The 24,029-nt window shown below is 38.5% G+C and overlaps 2 protein-coding genes across 4 annotated transcripts in view; one reads left to right on the forward strand and one right to left on the reverse strand.

Moving 5' to 3' along the window:
* The window catches only part of LOC127455031 (mitotic deacetylase-associated SANT domain protein-like), a 45,645-nt gene extending 28,335 nt beyond the window's left edge, over window positions 1–17,310 (reverse strand). Inside the window, exons 1-2 of one of the 2 annotated variants that reach the window (XM_051722566.1) lie at window positions 17,158–17,310; window positions 3,839–5,683 (exon numbers count right to left, since the gene is read on the reverse strand). In XM_051722566.1, coding sequence (XP_051578526.1) covers window positions 3,839–5,326 — 1,488 coding nt within the window. In that variant the 5' untranslated portion in view covers window positions 5,327–5,683; window positions 17,158–17,310. Of the gene's footprint in view, window positions 1–3,838; window positions 5,684–10,122; window positions 10,422–17,157 lie in introns of those variants that run through there. The other variant, XM_051722565.1, reaches the window with a different exon arrangement.
* A 145-nt stretch (window positions 17,311–17,455) lies between these two features.
* ptgr2 (prostaglandin reductase 2) lies at window positions 17,456–22,698 on the forward strand. Of its 2 annotated transcripts, none has more exons than XM_051722594.1 (9): window positions 17,456–17,665; window positions 17,826–17,944; window positions 19,117–19,308; window positions 19,394–19,564; window positions 19,675–19,884; window positions 19,991–20,112; window positions 21,898–21,985; window positions 22,109–22,148; window positions 22,236–22,698. In XM_051722594.1, exons 1-9 carry the CDS (start codon window positions 17,461–17,463, stop codon window positions 22,316–22,318), a joined length of 1,230 nt encoding a protein of 409 aa, XP_051578554.1. In that variant the 5' UTR covers window positions 17,456–17,460; the 3' UTR covers window positions 22,319–22,698. The 2 variants fall into 2 exon arrangements, with proteins under 2 accessions (XP_051578554.1, XP_051578555.1); XM_051722595.1 differs by having other exon boundaries at window positions 22,254–22,698.
* The last annotated feature ends 1,331 nt before the right edge of the window (window positions 22,699–24,029 follow it).

A 24,029-nucleotide genomic window follows, 5' to 3' on the forward strand; every position in this document is an offset into this window, starting at 1 on the left:
ATTTATTTCAATTTCGGTTAAAAAGAGCCCTCGCGCTCCCTCGTCTCCCCCCGCACGCACACATGCTCACACACACGCATACACACACACACACACACGCTCACACACACTGAGCCTCGAGTCGCGACCGAAAAATAGAGCCGCACCCCCGCGACTTGATCAATACAACAATTTCTATAATCCAAAATAACTTTTGTTTCAATATATTTTGCCCTAATCAGCCTCACAAAGCTGTAGTGGAAAGCACCACGCTACCTACGCCCCCTGTTTCACTTTCACTCACACTCACACACACACACACACACACACACACACACACACACACACACAAACACACAAACACAGAGAAAAGCAGTGCATCCGCCGTTGCTAGTTCTAACATTACGTTTTCGAATTAGCAACGAAGGCTTAAGCTGTAGCAAAGTTAGATACACTTGATCAATACAACAGTTTCTATATTATCTGAAATATCTGTGTGAAAAACTCTCGCGCTCCCCTCTCATACACACCCACACTCGTGGACACACAGACATTATACGCGTAACGCGCACACACTTAAGGCCCAAACATACTCGTGAGAGAAAAACCTCATGTCAGCGCACTTCTGCATCTCAATGGGGATGAAAGAAGTTAAGGTTTATAACGGGAATATGGCGACACACATCTTGGCGATTTTGAAGCGACGTTACTTCTGACGAGAGCTGCAACAAAAAAGGTAATCCCAGAAGCGATCTCTCTCATTTTCTGAGTTTCTCTCTTTCGATCCCTCAAATACAAACTCACACACACATGCACAAATGCACTACCTCATTACTCCAGTAAGTGCGCCAGTAAAGCAGCGCAATCCTCTGTTGCCAGTTCTAACATGACATTTTCGAATTAGCAACGAAGGCTTGAGCTTTATTAAAGACGCTGAATCCGTGGCGGAAGAAAGTAGTTCCACTCACAAGAGCATTTTAGGGACGAAAACCAGAAAATGTCTGGAGATAAAACCCTGAACGATGTCTTAAGGTGTGCTAACTGTGGTATAAGCGGAATAATTGACTCCGGCATTACCACCTCGGGTGTGCATTATTTTTCAACAAATCAACGGTCCGTCATCAATTATTCCTTACATAAGATATATTAGCACAGGAAATGAAGTCTGCTCAACAAAAAAAAATTTTTTTTTTTTTTTAACACAATGAATCAACTATGACCAAAGTCACAGTTCACTCAGAGTCCATCTTGGAAATGCCCCCAGGCTTAAATAAGGAAAGAGCGAAATTAAAATGGTTTGTCAAGCTTACATTACAAAATTACATTTCACATATGCAATGCATTTATTGACAACAATGGTCTCACACATGTTTTTGCTTTCGCTAAAATAATGCAAAAAATTTATTTTTCAGGCTGACAAGCTAATACTAACAAGCAAACAAACAGATTATACATCTATCAAAAATGCGATTGGCTCTTTAAACTGAAAGACAGGACTTCCATTGCTACAGCTACCATACTGAATGTTATCATTTCTCCCATTCATTTATCCATCATAGTTCCATCTCCTCCACCTTATCCTGTCTCTGCTAAGACCTTAGTTCTGCTACGTGGTGAAATATCTTGCCCTACAGCCAGTAACGGACTGCATGTGTATTAATCTGTGCCACCAGTGAATAAAATAATGGCATGCCACAAAAGGACATGATCTTAGGCCAATATAATCCATCTCTCCTGAGGGTATGTAAATGATTAGAGAAAGAGTTCCTTCTGTGCGCATCCACAGTGCTCCATAAAACAGGAACTTAGAGAGCTAGACAAAAAAGACACTTGTCGCAATTTCACAATGCCCGAAAATTTCAAAACGTCTTAAAAAAACAATGATGCTTTCAGAAAAGAAGCATTCTGGGAGGAGCACAAAACCCTTGTTTCCAATTCCTGTTTCTCTTCATTACAAACTCCAAGTGGAGAAATTAGAGGAAAGAAAATAAAAAACAATGAAACTTCATTGACAGACTGCGGGGAAAGAAAAAAAAAAGCATACTTGCAATATATGCATCTCTACTACCATTTGTCAAGCTGGATGTTAATTGAAAATCTACAAATCTCTAAGTAGGTGGACTGTCTTATTTAAACTCTGGCCTTGCTGGCACCGCTGACGCATTCAGTTTAGTACATGAAGCCCTCACTCTCCCTTGAGCAAGAGCTGTTTTTTAGCCTGCGTTTTGAGTAAGGGAGGTTTAGAGGCATAAAACAACTCCCTTAAACACCAGGAGACCAAAAAAAAAAAAAAAACCCTTACTGACTAACTGACATATCTACCACTTTCAAATTAGCTTGAATCATCTGACCCGAGATTTGCTTTACCTACTCTGCTTTCTATGTTCTGTATGCTATCTGATCCATAAATCAACAGTTTATGTACTTACACACCCTTTCTTTGTAACCTTCATATAGATTTCTTAAGGGAAAGCTGTTGTCCTTTTCAAAGTAAGTTTGCGTAACAAAGAAAAGCAGGCTGAACTAAATAGCATGGACCAGAAACATTAAGGTCCCTTCCTTAAACTAATAGTTTATTGCTAATTGGTAGTTAATCTTGCATGTTTGTATATATAAAGATTAACTATCAATTCTCCTGCAATGGGATGAAATCTCTTTACAATCTCCCATTCCAAAACAAGAACTACACTTACCAACACAATAAAATAAACATTAATGGTGCACTAGGGCCAGTGGGCTGACGGTGGGGTACTCTTGCTGGTTTTTGTATGAAGTGTCAGCCATAAAATAGTAATTATAGTTGTGTGGAAAAGCCTTTGTTTGGATCGACAGATCATGTATCATAATGGTTACATTCAGCGCCTGTTCTTTACTAACTTTGCACAACTGAGAAACCTGCAGAACCTGTAAGCATTCAAAACAGGTACGACATCCTCACTGTACCATGTTAAGCAGACATTAATGTCAACTTCCCTTGAGAAAGCGTAATTTCACAACAAAATAAGAAAACTACATGAGATTTAAAATAATCAGATTATTCTCTACGTTTGACCTCGAAACGTAAACAGACATCCGCACAACCCTTGCACACACTGGATAAGCCAGTAATGGTGTTACATGCATTGCGAAATCAGGGTAATGGGCAAAACTCTACCTGTGCCAATCAGTTGTTTTTTTTTTATCCCCTTTTCTCCCCAATTTGGAATGCCCAATACCCACTACTTAGTAGGTCCTCGTGGTTGCGCAGTTACTCACCTCAATCTGGGTGGCAGAGGACAAGTCTCAGTTGCCTCCACTTCTGAGACAGTCAATCCGCACATCTTATCATGTGGCTCACCACGGCGACTCCCAGCATGTAGAGGCTCATTCTACTCTCCGCAATCCACGCACAATTTACCACGCGCCCCATCGTGAGCGAGAACCACTAATCGCGACCACGAGGAGATTACCCTATGTGACTCTACCCTCCCTAGCAACCGGGCCAACTTGGTTGCTTAGGAGACCTGGCTGGAATCACTCAGCACGCCCTGGATTAGAACTCGCGACTCCAGGGGTGGTAGTCAGCGGCAATACTCGCTGAGCTACCCAGATCCATGCCAATCAGTTTTTGAATAAACCACTTACGACCTTACCCAGGTGAAGGAAATTCATTGAAAGCTTGTACATGACCACATATGTTGTCAGCTTATTAAGCATAATCGGTGTAAGAACTTGCATGTAAACGCACTCACACAGATTAACTGCTAAGCATGAGTATTTACCAATAAATTGCCCAATATATAGATTAATGAATACTTTTTTTCTCTTACATACTTAACTAAAAAAAATTATATGTGAACTGACTAATCAGCTAACTTACCTTAATACTATGTGAGGGAAGAGATTCCCTTTCCGAAGCCTTCTGAGCCAAGGTTTCCAGGTTGACCTCTTGCGATACCCTTCTCTTACGCCGTGTGCTCTGGATTACACCTGTTGGAGCGGCCCTGATATCTTGCGCCACACTGGTCACAGAAGCCCCATTTTGAGAGCCTTGAGTATGGTGATCAGTTGGCATGACAAACGGGTTATCTGAGGCAGGACCTCCACCCTCTTTAGAAAGCCGACGTGATCTCCTGGGCCCAGGCGGTTGAGTCCCGATGGACTGATGAGAAACCGTAGGGGAAACAGAATCCTGAGACTGTGTTGACAGAGGATCAGTTGTCTCTTGGGACTGTCCTTTTAACGGAGGATGATGCTGATCAAATGAGGAGGCATGTGGCTTCTGACCATCAGGGTAATTGTCCACTACATGTTGGTTCTGATGAGGCTGTTCAGATTTTTGTTGCTGTTTCGCCAAGTCCAGTTGAATTTGTTGCAAATGCTGTTGTTGTACTTGCTGTTGTGGAGGCTGTATTTTCTGTTGATGTGCTGGTTGTGATGATGGTACTTGTCGTGGCTGTTTTTGACGCTGAAGCTCCTGTTGCTGTATCTGCCGTTCCAGCTGTTGTTGTTGCTGCTGCTGCTGAAGCATTATCTGTCGCCGCATCTGCTGAAGTTTTTGCTGTTGCTCCTGTTGCTGCAGTTGCTGAAGGTGATGTTGGGAATTCGTCTGTGTACTATAATTTAAATTTGGCAAGGTCCGATTGCTCTGAACAACCTGATAGTAACCTGCTACCAAGTTCTGTTTTGGCTGTCCAAAGGCTAACTGAAAGGGTTGAAGAACAGAATTCCCAGTAGTGGATTGTCCATGCTGCTGTGGATTCAACATACCAGGCTTTTGCGTCTGCTGAAAGTTTTGCTTCTGCTCCCACTCCATGCTCCGGCTGGTTTTGGTGGCATCCTTGAAGCTCTCTTCGCTCATATCAGCCCCTTGTTTTTCAGTTGCCCTAATGGTAGATGGCTCAGGTTGCTGCTTCTGCTGCTGTTGTTGTTGTATTGACATGCTCTCATGCATCTGCTTTGCAAAAACAGTCTGCGCCCCAAAGAAAGGGGCAAAGTTCTGGGGCCAAGCTGTCACACCTTGTGACCAATTGTTTGGTCTCTGTTGAGGCTGCAAAGATGGGTCTTGATGTGCCCACTTCATGGGCATTGTCTGTTGGTAGTGCCCACGGCTTTGATCACCCTTCTCTGGGCTAAAAATGACAGAATTGAGGTACATATGTGGTGCTTCTGCATTGGAGCTTTCCACAGCCCCACTGTCATTATGGCCTGGCCCTGAGGGAGTGACCCCAATGCCATAGTATGCTGAGGCCTCTGAATGCTGAGAGGCCTCTTTCATCGCCACACCTTGATCGTTAAAGAAAGTGATACGTTTTCCGGTCCTCTTTGCGTTCGGTTTCTGTTGAGGTTGCAAACTCATGATTTTCATGAATAAAGATAGTGCGGAGGGTTGGAGTGGGTGGTTAGGAAGTAAACAAGAGTTCAAACCCCTAAACCACACAAAGTTCCCTCTGGTACAATGAAATGTCTTGGAGTCTCACTCTGACCCTTGACAAGTTTTATTTAAGTTAATGGTCATCCAAACCTACTCAACGTGGTAGGAATACAGGTCAGCTTTAAAACACAAAACTGCACCATCTCTTGAGCAGAAATAACAGTTTCGCTACGTTGTCTGTCAAACATGTTGATTTTCTTTTTGCTTCTCAGCTAATTCCTCAGATCCTGGGATATCAAGTCGGGTTGAGCAGTCTTTAGGTTTGCTTGTTGCTCATTCATCGGAGAACACCTGAGGAGAAAGTGGTCAAAAATTGTATTGTTAGCCTTCTGGGTCAGTACTTATGGCTTAGTAGGGGGTTCAACTGAAATGGCTGTTTCAGCAATTTCATGAATGGGGCCCTAGAGAAAGGATTTGAAAGGGAAAGGTGGATTGTTTAGGGTGGGAAGCTAAAAGTATGTTGAACACATATTGCATACAGGGTCGTTTGTTCACTATACAAGGTATGCACAGAAAGAAACTGACTAATCTTAGCAACCAACATGACACATATGCGAGAAAGATAACTGTGAGTGGGGGGGAAAGTGTGCAGTCACAAATCATGGTTTCTGGTTTGTGCAGAGAGAGAAAGAGTGAAAGTATGTAAAAGGAAAAGCTGTCTAGTTGCACACATGATTCCCCCAAAGAGTGTGAAAATGTACTAACCCAGTTTCACAATGATAGAGGGATTTTAAGGTGATTCCCCCCATAAGTTCACATCAACATCCAAAAATTAACTTCAAAATGGATAAAAAAAGTGTACCATTAACTTTTCATTAATCATGGAGGGCTTAAGTGCTGTTGCATGCAGGTTTAGCAACCAAATCCCCATTTAAATAAATAATCTGCGACTTGAGACATATTTCAAAACAGTGAAATCATGCATAAGTGTACATTTGTTAAATGAGATACATGTCTGCATGAAAACAAAAGAGAAACTGTACCAATTGAGGCAAAACACTCTACCTGATGACTTAAAACTTTACTAAGCACAGCACCTCAACATGGTGACTAAGAGATATTCAACAAATAAATAGGCTAAATAACTATAAGATCTTATTGCACAAAACTATCAAAGTAAGAAATAAGAAAGGCTCCAATACAGAGTGGCACAAAACCATTTATATGCATCCTGAATGTAGAATGACAGTTTAAGAGCATCTCAGGGTGATCCTAGCTAGCTGATAACATTGTGGGTACACATCTAGTTCAAGACATCAAGCAGTTTAAATCTTTTTTACTGCAACTATTTATTTAAACAGTGTCAGACCGAATCAGCAAAATACTTTAGTCTCTCCACAGCACCTCACAAATACAGGAATATTACTCATCACAGCAAAGGATTTAATGTCCGACAGTGATCGTCTTGGAATTTATTGTTGATGCAGCACTTTGATGTAACAACAGCACATAAAAAAAGACTAAACCTAAAGCATTAAACAGACAAAGCTTCTTGCAGAGGGTTTTACTGTGCAGACTGTTACTGGTGGAGACAACATATCAAACCATAGAATTTGCTAATATTTTTATGCGAAACCTCGATTTAAAAGAAATTTTACTCCATTACACTCCTATATGTCTGTGAATGTAAACAGCAATCAACCAAATCAACATCCAGTTAAAAAGCAAGAAAACCATGTAGGCCAAAACCTTTTAATCTTAATGAATTATATATATTTACATGCTGGTGTTGATTCTTCGATTCTTTACACTAATCCATGTCATTTTGTTGAAAACTGCGCGCAAAGAACGCACATGAATGTCATTAAATTACACAAATAAAAATAAGACAACTACGATGCATAGTTACTTAAGCCACATTTTTTGCAGTTGACAAGGTAACATGTTTAATAGGCTTGTAATGTCATGTTCGGCTACCTAATCACACTGATTCTTAATTTAAACTACGGATGAATGCCGAAGAGGCACAAGCTCAAGCTGACACAGGAGCGAGAATTCCCCTTAAGCAAAGAGTGTGGTTGTGTGTCAAAACCTAGTGAGCTGTCCACCTTGACAGCACTTTTGGGCATCTTAGGGTGCGTACCCACAGGAAGAGTTCTTGCTAACCTTATCTGTGTTATAAAGTTATATTGCCAACTTCATTTTCATGACAATGTAACACTGGTTAACCCTGTAATGGGCATCACTTTGTTTTAAAAAGTGGTGGGACATTTTTTCTAAGGTGCTGTGGAGAGATTTAAGGCTTTTGCTGAATCTGTCTGACACTGCTTAAATAAATAGTTGCACAGTTTAAACTGCTGGATGATGTGAACTAGATGTACACCCGTAATATTATCTTGCAGTTCTGCTCTTTTGAATGTGCAGCGAGGATCGCGCTGAAGCACTTTGGTTATATTGAAGCGTGTCACTCTGTGTTCAGGATGTAAATAAGTGGTTTCGTGCTACTCTCTATTAGAGGCTTTTTTTATTTCTTACTACTCTTGGTTTGATAGTTTGGTGCAGTATGATGTTATAGTTATTTAGCCTATTTATTTGTTGAACATCCGTTTGTTACCACATTGAAGTGCTGCACTTTTCGCCATATATCTCTCTGAAACACATCTGATCGGACTCACCTGAACATAACAAAGCCTAATTATACATTATCCTTAACACCAACTAGTCGTTCAAACAACCGACTGACTAGTCGCTTATGAAAATGGGTAGTTTTGCTCAACCCTACACATTGCAGCGCTGTATCATCACTTATTATAACACACAAACGAAATGGAAACTTCTGCTCAAGATAAAAGCTAATTCAAAAAGTGGAATGGAGATATCCCATACAGTTGCAAGAAAAAGTATGTGAACCCTTTGGAATTACCTGCATTTATGTATGGTTTGATCTTCATCTAAGTTACAATAAATGATCAAATCTAATCTGTTTTAACTAAAAAAAATAAAATAAAATAAAAACATAAATTATTGTATTGTTCTTGTAAATACTGAATAAATCATTCAAACATCACAGTGTTGGTTGGAAAAAACTATGTGAACCCCTAGGCTAATAACGTAAACAAAAGCGAATTGCTGGACGCAAACCTGGCATCCTGGAGGTGTGGGTTAGAGCTGCACTGACTCAAACATTTTGAGTTTGCTATTCACAAGAAACATCTGCTGGCATGGACAATGCCTCGTAAAAAGAAAAAGAGATCTCAGATGACCTACGATCAAGTATTGTTGCTTTGGATAAAGATGGAAAGGGTTACAAAAATCTCAAAGACCTTAGACGTTCATCTGTCCACAGTTAGACAAAATGGAGACAATTTAATACTGTGGCTACCCTCCCTAGAAGTGGCCGTCCAGGCAAGATGACTCAAAGGGCACACCACAGAGTGCTCAGTGAGGTAAAAACGAACCCTAGAGTGACAGTTTTAGACTTGAAGGAACCACTGAAACTGGTTAACATCTCTGATCATGAGTCTAATACACAGAAAACAATAAACAGGCAATTTTGCACTGAGCTGAAGCAGTTCTGTAAGGAAGAACACTTCTGAACGTTGTGCATGTCTAACCCACAGATACTGGAAACGTTTGGTTGAGGTTATCTGCTTCCAAAGGAGGATGGACCAGTTATTAAATCCAAGGGTTCATTTACATTTTTCATAGCACTGTAAATGTATAAGACATGAAATATTACAATTGTTTGTGCGTTTTTAGCTTAAGCACACTGTGTTTGTCTATACTTGTGACTTTGATGAAGATGAGATCACATTTTATGACCAATTAATAGCAGAAAAGCAGCTAATTCCAAACGGTTCACATTTTGCCACTGTATTTATCACACTAAAATAATGTAGAACAGCGATTTCATCACACTAATATATTGTTATTATATAATCTTGTGGTTATAACTTTGAAATTGTCAAGACCTATTCACTTCTATTGCAAGTACCTTACTGTAACCACGATTTTTAATCATATATATATATATATATGTGTGTGTGTTTTTATTATTATTATTATTAAATGAGGGACGACTCAAAATTATTTACTGTGTGGTAAACAACATTATGCCAAAACTTGTACTGAACCCGGAACATGTCTTTAGACGCAACACAAAAAACGGCCAAAGACAACCATCAGACGCATGTAATTACAAAATAACGCAGACGAAATGCAACAACGCGTCCTGAGTGAACGCCCCCGTCGTGTTCGAACATTAGTTCAAATGATCCAAACATGCCTATGATGCCCCAAAAATAATGCTGTCTAGGTAGACAGCTCCCTTGATTTTAAGACAGCCAGAGTGTTTGCATACTACATCACTGCCCTTCCTGGACCCCCTCCCCCCTCCTTTTAGTGCAGCCAGCTCAGCGCTATTTACCAGAAATCCTTTGTTGCAGAAAAGGGATTATCCAGTCACTAATTCCGTGGCACACTGCAACAAAGTCAGACAACAATGCATCCTATGAAGCATGCTCGACCAGCAAAATAACTGTTCCTGGTTGTCAACTATGGTGAATGTAATGTGTGCGCAAGTTAGTTGTTGCTTTCAGCTTTCAGCACAAGGGTGTTAACAGCCACACATAGCGAATGTTCATATGACATTATTATTACTACTCTGCAACAACTTGTTAATGAATGTCTATTGCATGGTTTCGATTTGCTGAGCAGACTTCCACTTCTGTAAATATATAACCGTGACCTAATTTAATAAGACTTTTCCACAAAAAAGAACAAATCCTTACCGTGCGCGTTGTTTTAATGTGGCACTAAGAACAACTGCAAGGTCCAATGCAATAGTACAGAAATGACTGCATGATTATCCACGATTGAGTCATGCAATGCTGACCTCACTCGAGTAATATTCAAGTCAAGAGGTAGCTCCTCAAACAAAACCACAGAGAAATGGAAATGGAGGGCTTCTTTGAGAAAATGGCGAGGCAGATGTTTCCAAAAATGGAATATTATTGCACACGCACGCGTATCAAAACGCCCAAAACACAGACTAGTTTGCTCGTTCAGGGAGTATGGAACAACATAATCTTTCAGCTGAAGTCTTGTGATCCCCTACTGTCCTGTTGGCCACACCCACATCCGCGACCATATTAGGCACTTCCCTTTCCATGCGGTGCGCTGCTGTAAGTTACAGCAAATGCACGTGCCATGCGGGAAATTCCGTCACTGGGAAACGTTCTGTACAGCATGGGCAACTAATAACCATAGCTTGCACTAAACATCCCAATCCATAATACCTGAATCAAGCTAATGAATGACAATATCTTCACTTAAGGAAAAAACAGCACTGCAAACATCACCTGCTACTATTCTACTGAACATGAAAACAAGGGAATAAATGAGAAACAAAGTGATTATTTCATAATAGAAATCCAAGTTTCAATATTTTCTATGTACTGAATGTAAAATACCACTTCTTTTGCAGTGGTGGCTCAGTGGCCAAGGCTGTGGGTTACTGATCAGAAGATTGGGGATTCAGGCCCCAGCACTGCCAAGATGCCACTGCTGGGTCCTTGAGCAAGGCCCTTGACCCTATCTGCTCCAGGGGCGCCGTTTCATGGCTGACCCTGCAATCTGACCCCAACTTAGCTGGGATATGTGAAAAAAAAGAATTTCACTGTATATGTGCAAACGTATAATATGTGATAAATAAATAATATTATAAAAAAATAAACCAAAAAAAAGTAGGATGCACACACTTTGAGTTTTCTTCTCTGGGGCAAATAGGAAACCATTTGAAACCTTTACAAAGGGGAACATTGTGAGCATGACTATGATGGAGTTTGCAGAATGTCACAGTAAATGTGTAAAGACAGACTGCCCATCCTGCTGAAAACCAGCCTAAACCGGTGGACTGCTCTTAGCTGAATGCATGGGAAGTTCACCAAAAACGCTTACATATTCGGATCTTTAGAGACCACGCACGTACTGTATATCTATCAAAAATAGATCTACAAAATGCCCAGATAGTGTAACATTTTCCAAATATTTTCAAGACATTTAGAAAATCATAAAATAAAATATATGTTGATGTTTTATTTTTCATATCTCAAAGAGATTCATTACAAAGAACAGGATTCATTACTTTCACACTGAATTTCATGAGTCGATACTTGGCTGTCAAACACATATTGAGCTACACATAAGTATTTTCTCAAGCACTCTTTGAGTCTAAAGAGATGCAAAAGTTAAATAATTTCAGTAGCACACCCAAATGACAACAGCCAAATCAGACTGTTCATATGTTACACTTGCTATAGTTCACGTTGCTTATTCGACAAATATCAATGTCAAATATAAATCAAATCAATCACTGAAACAACAGCGCCACTTTAAGTAAAAAGAAGCATGCATATTATGTATGTGTACATGCATATGGGATACAGATAATTCACCTTTGTTGCATAGAAAATCAACGTGATATAGTAGTCGTTTGTATGAATATAGTACTCATTTGTCTTGTTATAAACAAAGAAATAGATATCCTGTGATAGTAAACTTAAATAGCTTTGAAATAATCCTAAAAATAATGATTTATGGAAGTGCAAAAAAAAAAAAAAATTTTTTTTTTTTTACATACCTAGTGTCTCTAATGACACATTCATTTTTGGTGCTCAAGCCATTATAAAAAAATATTTATATTATTTATTTGCAATTTGCTTTTTTTTTTTTTACGTTATTTATAAGAGATAGAATGAGAAATATGAAAGAGGTGTGGGCACAACTCCAAAAAATGGATGAGGTACAGGGGGTTAAATATGGCCCATGTTCTTTAAAGACTCTCTTAAGAGTTAAGATGGTCCCAGGTGTCCCAGCCGACCAACTAAAAGTGCCCAAAACCCCTCTAAAAGACAACCAACCAGCTTAGTTTGGTTTTAGCTGTTTTTCTTACTTCGAACAGTATGTGTGACATTTCTCGACCTGTGCACCGTTCTGTATAACACCAATAATGCGTGCAGAGGCTCAGCAGCCAGGAACATGATCAAGCATGTGCTGCTGTGAGTAAGGAGACACCCATAGGCCTAATCGTGTCAGTGTTTGTGGACTCACTCACTCACACTCTCTCTCTCTCTCAACATGTGCCCTAAAATAAAGTGCAACGCCTACAGACATGCGGGCCAGTCATTCTCCGGGTATGGCATGTGTTGAGTGCGAGTTTGTGACCATCAACAAACAATCCGATGCCTCGAATACTGTTCGGGTGTGTGATGTTATTCATATACATTATTCGAAATAGATGCATACTCCGTATAACAGAACACTTATAGCCTGAGCTAAAAGATGAGTGTGTGATCACATCCAAATCTGAATGCAATACACGCATGATCCCAAGTCAGTCCTGAAACTGTACATAATTGTGGATCGTTCAGTAAACGATGACTGCACTCAGTAAATATTGCAATAAACCATGTTGGGGAGGTGAACAAAAGTTTATATGACAGTTGTTGCACCACCACCAAATGTTGCACAACAACAGTGACGTGATCCTTCATAATGCAGGTACAGTTTAAACTGACACACACACATTATATATATATATATATATATATATATACACATACATACACAAATACATACATATATATACATATACATATATATAAAAATGTATGTATATGTATATATGTACAGGTGCATCTCAATAAATTAGAATGTCGTGGAAAAGTTCATTTATTTCAGTAATTCAACTCAAATTGTGAAACTCGTGTATTAAATAAATTCAATGCACACAGACTGAAGTAGTTTAAGTCTTTGGTTCTTTTAATTGTGATGATTTTGGCTCACATTTAACAAAAACCCATCAATTCACTATCTCAAAAAATTAGAATATGGTGACATGCCAATCAGCTAATCAACTCAAAACACCTGCAAAGGTTTCCTGAGCCTTCAAAATGGTCTCTCAGTTTGGTTCACTAGGCTACACAATCATGGGGAAGACTGCTGATCTGACAGTTGTCCAGAAGACAATCATTGACACCCTTCACAAGGAGGGTAAGCCACAAACATTCATTGCCAAAGAAGCTGGCTGTTCACAGAGTGCTGTATCCAAGCATGTTAACAGAAAGTTGAGTGGAAGGAAAAAGTGTGGAAGAAAAAGATGCACAACCAACCGAGAGAACCGCAGCCTTATGATTGTCAAGCAAAATCGATTCAAGAATTTGGGTGAACTTCACAAGGAATGGACTGAGGCTGGGGTCAAGGCATCAAGAGCCACCACACACAGACATGTCAAGGAATTTGGCTACAGTTGTCGTATTCCTCTCGTTAAGCCACTCCTGAACCACAGACAACGTCAGAGGCGTCTTACCTGGGCTAAGGAGAAGAAGAACTGGACTGTTGCCCAGTGGTCCAAAGTCCTCTTTTCAGATGAGAGCAAGTTTTGTATTTCATTTGGAAACCAAGGTCCTAGAGTCTGGAGGAAGGGTGGAGAAGCTCATAGCCCAAGTTGCTTGAAGTCCAGTGTTAAGTTTCCACAGTCTGTGATGATTTGGGGTGCAATGTCATCTGCTGGTGTTGGTCCATTTTGTTTTTTGAAAACCAAAGTCACTGCACCCGTTTACCAAGAAATTTTGGAGCACTTCAGGCTTCCTTCTGCTGAAAGATGCTGATTTCATTTTCCAGCAGGATTTGGCACCTGCCCACACTGCCAAAAGCACTAAAAGTTGGTTAAATGACCATGGTGTTGGTGTGCTTGACTGGCCAGCAAACTCACCAGACCTGAACCCCATAGAGAATCTATGGGGTATTGTCAAGAGGAAAAGGAGAAACAAGAGACCAAAAAATGCAGATGAGCTGAAGGCCACTGTCAAAGAAACCTGGGCTTCCATACCACCTCAGCAGTGCGACAAACTGATCACCTCCATGCCACGCCGAATTGAGGCAGTAATTAAAGCAAAAGGAGCCCCTACCAAGTATTGAGTACATATACAGTAAATGAACATACTTTCCAAAAGGCCAACAATTCACTAAAAATGTTTTTTTTATTGGTCTTATGATGTATTCTAATTTTTTGAGATAGTGAATTGGTGGGTTTTTGTTAAATGTGAGCCAAAATCATCACAATTAAAAGAACCAAAGACTTAAACTACTTCAGTCTGTGTGCATCGAATTTATTTAATACACGAGTTTCAAAATTTGAGTTGAATTACTGAAATAAATGAACTTTTCCACGACATTCTAATTTATTGAGATGCACCTGTATATATTTGTGTGTGTGTGTATGTGTATATATATATATATAGATATATCTATCTATAGATAGATCTATCTATCTATCTATATATATATATATACACAAATACATACATATATATATATATATACATACCTATCTATCTATCTATCTATCTATCTATACACACACACACACACACACTAGTGACACTGTCTTTGAATGAAAGGAAAAGCATGCATTTGATAATAAAGAGAAGATCGTTACATATTTGTCTTAACTCTTTTACTGATAAACTGTGACCGCGGTAAAGTTAGTTTGACGTTCGACATTCGTTAGATACTCGGTTTCTCTTACCCGCGCTCCCGTCAGTCGACAATCTTACAAAGATGTCATTAGCACACTTGGTTTAAAGGGAGTACAACTATACTATATGGACATAAAAACTGGATTCAGAACAGTCAACGCTTGGTGTGGCTGCAAAATTACGCCTGAAATGCTCCGATGCGCTTTGACTGCCTAGCAGATGTAAGGGACCGTCTGAAAACTCCACCCACTACGCTAAAACATAGGAGATGTCCACTCAATCGTTCAATTGACGTGCAAGTTATCCATTAAAGAAAAAGAAAAAAAAAAAAAACAGTAAAATACATTTTCACATTCAGAATGTTGTAGTAACTTCTTAGAGGATAGATGAACTTACTACAGGTGAGATTATTATAGTATGATCAATTATATAAGTACAGTATTCAATTATTTTAGAAAACAAATTCACTAAAATTCACCAAAATAATATTTTCTCATTTTAAATGTTGTAGTAACCTTTCAGAGGATATACGGATTTACAACAGGTGAGATTATTACAGTGTGTTCTATTATATGAATACAGAAATCAATTATTTTACAAAACAATTCTATACATTTCTGTTAATACTGTATCTGCTTCCTGTTATATAGGCGTAACAGTAGAGATGGCATAATGAAGTCTGATCGCTGACGGCAAGAGAGATCTCCACTATCGCTTCCTATAGCACAGTGCTCATAAAATCACTGTTGTGGAGAGCATGCTTTAACATGTGACTTCAGTATATGTATATCAAGTCTGGTATAGCTGTCCTTTCTTATCATTTCCTTTACATATATTTAGTCATCTGCTCTGATGTACTGTTGCGTCTTGTGCCTCAATGATAGTCAGACTCAGGTGTTCCTTCAAAGTCCACCACCAGCTTTTTCATGAACATGACAGAGACAACCAATGATGAGACTAAACTAATGAATATGATAACAAGTAACAAATAAGTAGGACATCTGTGGTATTTATTTTTTCAAAAACTCCTCTTTTATAATGATCCCCAAGTTGTTATGTTAATGCTGTCATAAATTGTTTTCTAAACTTAGGTATATTCAATACATTTCCATTAACAAAATTTATAACAAATTCATAACAAATTTTCCACCAAAAAAGTTTATTGCTATTATTCTATATTTTTATTCCTTCTGTAAGACTATTTTAAATTAATTTGGGATCTTCTATAAAGAATGTGACAGGCAGGTCAGTTTGCAGTGTTTTTAATTTTATTTCAGTAAATAACTGAATAAGTTGTTGCTAATGAATTGGCTTTGAGTGACATTGGAGATTTTAGTCGATGGTTGGAGGTTCTAATCGATGGCTGTTTCAGTCAGGACCATTTGCATCAAGTGTATCAATTTATTTTCATTTGACGTAATAATTTCATTGTATGCTTATGAAAATGGGTATGATCTAACACGTGATGATCTAGCAAAAAGCTAAATAACAGGCAGAGCATAAATTCATAGGGGAAAAGACATAATCACAATAATTATTGGGTGGAGATGGAAAAGCACAACTATTTATTATTTTCTAAAATAATTCATTATTGTAATCATATTGTTATAAATACTGTAATAATCTCACCTGTAGTAAGTTCATCTATCCTCTAAGAAGTTACTACAACATTCTGAATGTGAAAATGTATTTTACTGTTTTTTTTTTTTTTCTTTTTCTTTAATGGATAACTTGCACGTCAATTGAACGATTGAGTGGACATCTCCTATGTTTTAGCGTAGTGGGTGGAGTTTTCAGACGGTCCCTTACATCTGCTAGGCAGTCAAAGCGCATTGGAGCATTTCAGGCATAATGTTGCAGCCACACCAAGCGTTGACTGTTCTGAATCCAGTTTTTATGTCCATATAGTATAGTTGTACTCCCTTTAAACCAAGTGTGCTAATGACATCTTTGTAAGATTGTCGACTGACGGGAGCGCGGGTAAGAGAAACCGAATATCTAACGAATGTCGAACGTCAAACTAACTTTACCGCGGCAGCACAGTGGTGGTGTTAAGGCTGCGCTCGTGCACAAACGTGTTGTTTACATGAAACTGCAAGTTCGCCACTCTAGCAATGACTGAAATGCCTGTAAAAGCACAGGAGCCACCCAATCGAATTCATTCTTCTGAACAACTCACTCTTTCGACGTCCTGCACAAAACTCATGAAAAATATATTTGTATACATGTGGAAATACCTTCATAGTCATTCTTATGAGGAAAATGCGTCGATGCGGGCAACATTACCTTTAAAAACATCTGCGACGTAGCTCCAATGGTTCGGGTCTCTCGAATGATTTTTTTTTTTTTTTTTTTCTTCTCGTGTTGCTTTCAAGAAAAAAAGAAAAGAAAAACTTTGAGTCCTTGCCTGTAGCGTCACTTCCTCGTTGCTAACAAAAGCGCCGCCCGCTGCATAGTGAGACAAGGGCTGAGTGTCCAATGGCATACTCCCTATACTACCCTTACTACTTATGTAATAATTAGTATGAGAAATATAATAGTATGCCATTTGGAACCCGGTCAAACACTAATCTTGTCTAAAGTAAACACATGCTAGATGCAGCCAGCCCTTTCACGCTCACCCTGCGGCCAATCAGAAGAGCGCCTGGGTGTCACGTGATTGTTTCAGGACGTCGCGCAGTAGGCGCACGTGTGATTTTGAACGCGTCTGACTTTGGCAAATTGAGCTATAAAATCAGAGCAGGAAGTAAGGACATGTTAAAGGTGAAAAGAGCTGTGTTGCAGTCTCGCCCAGGTAAACAGTGTTGATGATTTTGCTTTGTTTACACATATCCCGCATCACTAACATGTAGTCGGCTAACCAGCATTGACTTTACTGTAGTGCAGTTGCGCTCTGTAGACAAAAAAAAAAAAAAAAACAGAAGCAGTTCATGCTTTTCCCTGTACGTGACTAGGCAAAAATGGTCATCCGGTTCCAGAGAATTTCCGCGTTGAAGAGATGATGAAATCAAGTGAGCTGAAAGAAGGACAGGTGTTAGTTCGGACATTGTTTCTGTCAGTTGACCCTTACATGGTGAGATTACCTTTCTTCCTGTGCTTATAACCACGACCAACTGTTAAAAATATAGTTCACCCAAAAATACTAATGATTTCTTAGGTCGCACACAGAAAGCAGATGTTTGGCAGAATGTTAGGGACTGACAGCCTCAGTCACCATTCACTTTCATTGTATGGAGGAAAAAATGAAAGTGCTGGCTGTCAGTCCCAGACATTGAGTCTTACTGACATCTTTTGTGTTCCATAGGAGAAAGAAATTATTGTGTTTGAATAGAAACTAAAACTGCTTTTGCCAGAACAACTTCAAATATATATTAACTTCAATAATTGGTATGTTACTAGTCATTAACCTACTCCTATAGGTGTACAGTCTGATCTTCTACACCTATAAGTTCTGTACAAGGAATTACAGTATACAAGTAAAACCTGTATTCATAGTATGCATTAAATAATAGTAACACCATATTTAAAGGGATAGTTCGCCCAAAAATGAAAATTCTCTCATCGTTTACTCACCCTCATGCCATCCCAGATGTGTAGGACTTTCTTTCTTCTGCAGAACACACACAGAAAAAAAAAAACATTATTAGAAAAATGTCTCTGTAGATCCATACAATGCAAGTGAATGGTGACCAGACCTTTGAAGGTCCAAAAATCACACAAAAGCAGCATGAAAGTAATCCATACGACTTGGTTTAATCCATGTCTTCTGAAGCGATATGATAGGTGTGGGTGAGAATCAAATAAATATTTAAGTCCTTTTATCTATATATCTCCCCTTACACTTTCACTTCCACATTCTTTTTTTGTTTTTGGTGATTCGCATTCTTCGTGCATATCGCCACCTACTGGGCAGGGAGGAACATTTAAAGCAAAAAAGGACTTAAAATATCAATAATTTTCTCTCCCACACCTATCATATCACTTGTGGAGATATGGATTTTAACACTGGAGTCTTTGGTATGGAATATGGATTACTTTCATGCCTTTATATGCTTTTTGGAGCTTCAAAGTTCTGGCCACCATTCACTTGCATTGAATGGACCTACAGAGCTGAAATATTCTTCTAGAAAAATCTTCATTTGTGTTCTGCAGATGAAAGACAGAAAGTCATACACATCTGGAATGGCATGAGGGTGAGTAAATGAGAGAATTTGAATTTTTGGGTGAACTGTTCCTTTAATGCAGCGCTGTCGCATGAACGATGATACTGGTGCTGACTACCTGTTGCCGTGGAGATTAGAGGAGTCTGTGGATGGAGGTGGAGTTGGTGTAGTCGAAGTCAGCGAAAATGATGCATTATCAGTTGGCAGTGTTGTCACCTCCTTCAACTGGCGTTGGCAGACCTACGATGTGATGGATGGCAGTCTTTTACAGAAGGTATAACTTCAAGTATGAGCAAATGGTCCACTCACTCACTTATGTATATGAGGCTTTATGATGTCTTGTGTAATCATTCTTGCAGGTTGACCCAGAGATGGTATGTGGTCACCTGTCATATGTTCTCGGAGCAGTGGGCATGCCTGGTCTTACGGCTCTATTAGGTGTGAGAGAGAAGGGCCATGTGACTCCAGGAACCAACCAGACAATGGTTATCAGTGGAGCAGCTGGAGCTTGTGGGTCAGTTGCTGGACAGGTAAATTATAAGTGGACTGTTAAAAGCTTGTTGACACCATTGGAATTCCGACTTTACCTGTATTCCCCCTATATGCCATGTTATTCTACGTTTGCCTACTGTTGTTTAAGATTGGCAGATTGGATGGTTGTGAGAGAGTGGTTGGGATCTGTGGTTCCGACCAGAAATGTCAGACCTTGGTTACTGAACTTGGCTTTACCGCGGCTATAAACTACAGGAATGGAGACATAAGCTCAGCGCTGAGGGAGCTTTGCCCCAAAGGGATTGATATATACTTTGACAATGTGGGTGGTCCCATCAGTGATGCTGTTATATCACAGGTACAGTCTTTACATACTCTGCTGTCCTGTCACAATTGCTCAAAAAGGCTATGGTATCCTTTTTTGTTGGTAATTTATGTTAAAGTGCAATCCTAACTTTGTGCAGATGAATCCTGGTGGTCATGTGATCCTGTGTGGCCAAATTTCACAGTACAATAAGGATGTGCCTTACCCTCCACCTCTAAGTAAGGATACCCAAGAAGCTTTGCGCCACAAAAATATCACCAGGTACCAAACTATCAGGCATTCTCTTACAAAGGAGAGTAGGGAGTATTACCTTGTATGCTGCCCTTCACATGTACACAAAAGTCTGAAGCTACTAGTGAAAATGCTTATTTTTGCACTAAGAGTTTCTTAGTATTTGGCATGTCCCCTTTTGCTTCAAGCTGACATAGACTCCACACATTTCCTTGTTTCCATTGAAACACAAGATGCTTTGGAACATTCTCAAATCATGCTGGATAGCAAAGATCATCAGGTCAAGGCCAGATGTCTTTGCTATCCTGCATAATTTGAGAATGTTCCAAAGCATCTTGTGTTTCAATGGAAACAAGGAAATCTGACTTTTGAGCAAAGGAGTTAACAAGGTCAGTGTCACACATTTGCATTAATTTGCTTAGTGACCTAGAAATATGGCAGAATCTTAAACATTTCTTCTACAGTTCAACAAAATCCCAAAAACTTTGTGTCCAGGTTTAAATAAAAAAAAAAAAAAACCAGATTTTCCCAGAAATTTGTTCACCACTATATACGTTTTTTGTTCAGTTGTTTTTAAATAATATTATTTACAGTGTTTGGTGTAATCTAATTACTTTTAAACAAAAAAGTAGCATAATGCATTACATTTTAAAGTCTTGTAATCAGATTATAGTTACTGACTTTGTTAATTTAAATATTTTTAAGTACATTATAGGGTTATGCTTATTTCTAATATATTATTTATGTAGAATACATGAATTATGGCCCCGTAACGAGTCGTTGTGAAGGAGAAATGTGAGGTGCTGAGTGTATGACTTGTGTGTAACAGTTAACAAGGAAGAAATACAGACATTATTTTGAATTTGTTGAGCAGAAAAGTGTTTTAGAAAGTAACTTTAAAGTAATTAGTAATATGATTACTTTTTCAATGAAGTAATTAGTAAAGTAATATGATTAAAATTTTAGAGAAAAAATTAGTAATTTGTAGTAGGCTTGGGATCCATGCCATCAGAAAATCAGAAGATTTTCCAGATGATTATCAATATATATCAGGATTTTTTCAGATATAAATTGGGCTGCTCATTGTACAATAGTCTTTGTCTTTTCAAACATTTTTCTCAACGCAGCTCTGGTAATGTGTGAGAGGCAGGGTAAATTAAAGGGGTTGCACACCGGACATGTCTGGCTGACGACATGGTGCGTTCTAAAATTCGTAACAATTGTTTTGTACCAAGGTACACACACACCGGCAATGCTCGGTGTCAAAATTCTGCAGTGCCACGGATCGCAACTCGCATAGTTTTCCATTAAATCGACCCAGTAATAAATAATAAACATCACCATTTCTAATCGTTCAGTTTGTGTAGTTACACCAGTTTCATACACTAACCTGCAAACTCATCAACGTCACTTTGTAACATTGGATTGCCATCTGCTGAGCCGCTTTAGCTCATCCTGTGTGTGTGACACCGTTGACATTCCAACCCACGACAGGTTTCAGTAAATGTTATATCACCCTCTTGTGGTCTCCCAATGCTATTACACCAGACTGTTAAACAGAAGGCCAACTGAGTGAGTTGGAAAGCATGCAAATTAGGCTTATTTAAATGTCGGTTAATTTTAATATATAGCTGCCTCAAAAATATGTTGATAAAATAAAATGCAGATTAATAATCAATATATCGATATTTTATGACATCATTAATTTGTAGTGTATTACTATTTTTAAGTAACTTATCCAATATTAATCATTAATTATTAATTTATATTCCTCAACCTGTATTAGTCACATTATTTACTACAACATATTCACAGGGAGAGATTTGTTGTATTGAACTACATGGAAAAACACGAAGAAGGCCTTGTGCAGCTCAGTCACTGGGTAAAGACAGACCAGATAAAGGTAAGCTGAAACAAATAATGAGTAAAATTTGCTGTGGCTATGATGAGTAGCACAGTCATGTATTCACACATAAAAGATATCAGTCCTTTTGTTCATCACATTAAAATTATCTTTAATATACAGGTGTTGGAAACTGTTGTAAATGGTATAGAAAACATGGGAGGTGAGAGTTGTTATTTTCATTATTTTCTGAGTGTACAAGTTTACATTGCATACATATTGTATGAACTGTCTATGTTTATATAAGTAGGTATGTTGCATATTTCAGAGGCATTCTGCTCCATGATGACCGGGGGCAACGTAGGTAAACAAGTCGTCAAAGTTTCAGACTGAGTAAAACAAATCCATCGAGAGGTGCTGTTCTCACAAGAGGCCGTGAGGTGGTGTGGTGTAGTTGTTAAACATCTCAGCTGGTAACCAAAAGGTCGTGAGTTTAAACTCACAAAGGGTGAAGGTTCAGCACCGTATTGCCTTGGGCAAGATGACCCCATAATAAGTGTGCTGTAAGTTTCTTTGGATAAAAGGCCATGCTAATTGACAAATAAGCAATTAATTTGACCTTAACACGTTTTATTTTTATTAATGTCTGGTTTTTGAGTGTCCATTTTAACCCTTTAAGCTCTGAGGGTGTTTTTAAAAATTTCCTGTTTCAGTGGCATACCCAAAATTAAAGGCTTAAAACAATAATAAATAATAAAAAATAAAATAAACAAGGAGGGTCAAGTGTTTGGTATCATTTTAAAGAAAACTTTTCACTTTTTTTATGATACAGATGATGATAAATTCTGAGACTCTCAGCCTAAGAAACTGCTGAAAAAGGTTGTACCTGTATATAAGGAAGCTCCAACAAACTGCTTTGGTTTTGTTCCCAATCATGTCAACTGTAACTGAGTAAAATTTTGTGTTGATACAACAAAGCAATCAAAAGTTATAGCATTACAAAAAAAATTAAATAATGTCTCCAAGTGTCCAAAAGCCTCTCCAAACAAATAAAACATAATAATTGTACATAAGAACTACAGTAATTACACGTGCAAACACAACAACTAAAGGTTTGCATACCATGCAGACATAATTTTAGTAATGAGATTTCATAGAATGAGTTTCATTTTGTGCAATCTGAGTCATCACTGATTCTGTGTCATGTACTTGGCGCCATCTCCTGGCAGCCGTATATAATTAGAGTGATTTCTTGACTCTGTCCAAATATGAGGACTATCACCACTGGTTGGAGCTATCTGAACCTAATCAAATTGAAGCGTTCCATGACACTACAGCATTTCCGATGATGTCATCTGATCTAGAAAATCTAATGTGTTTGTAGCCAAATAGCAAGACGCCAGATGCTGTGAGCACATTGTGCTTCATGTGGGTTATCTAATGAGCTATGCATCCAGTTACTTTGTGTGTGGGTTTGTTTTAAAGATAATCGCCTCCTCTAAGTAATGGTATCTAATATTTTTTGTTCTGTTTATTTTTCGTTAAGTTATAAGCAAAAACGCAGTATATGAGCAACACCTGTTCACATCAAACATGTATGTCAAAGACAGAGTACTTGACTATTACTCGCTATATTTCTGTCTGCGAGTAAAACGTATAGGCTGGTTGTATTTTACTCTTTGAGAGCAACATATGACACATGGCTGTTTGATGGGTTTGGTGTTTTTACCGATTATAATAATATGTGCAGTGCAAAATTTTTCATAAAATATCAAAGCTGAACACTTCTGATTTGTCTGCAAATTTCAAAGCACTTGTTCAGTTTTGGTTATAATGTCTATATTCTAAAGTAAAGACAGGCCAATGAACAATGAAAAATGCAATGAACAATTACAGTACACCACTTACTGTCTTGGTTAATGTTAATTTCAACATGTACTAATACATTTGTTTTTTAATTAAAAGTGGTGTATGTTAAGAAATTAATGCATTATGAAACTAACAATTATATTTTCAAATATTAACAAAAAAATTCTGTTTATTTCTGTAAAACTATATTGTTCATTGTTACTTCACAAACCCTAATGCATTTACAGTACTAATT

Source organism: Myxocyprinus asiaticus, chromosome 17, assembly GCF_019703515.2.
Source record: "Myxocyprinus asiaticus isolate MX2 ecotype Aquarium Trade chromosome 17, UBuf_Myxa_2, whole genome shotgun sequence".
In the NCBI taxonomy this organism is placed as follows: domain Eukaryota; kingdom Metazoa; phylum Chordata; class Actinopteri; order Cypriniformes; family Catostomidae; genus Myxocyprinus; species Myxocyprinus asiaticus.

Coding starts and splice junctions, on each gene's coding strand:
- ptgr2 (XM_051722594.1), top strand. CDS start 17,461: ATGCTAGATGCAGCCAGCCCTTTCACGCTCACCCTGCGGCCAATCAGA. Junction 17,945..19,116: donor TGTCAGTTGACCCTTACATG/GTGAGATTACCT, acceptor CCTTTAATGCAG/CGCTGTCGCATGAACGATGA. Junction 19,885..19,990: donor GTGATGCTGTTATATCACAG/GTACAGTCTTTA, acceptor AACTTTGTGCAG/ATGAATCCTGGTGGTCATGT.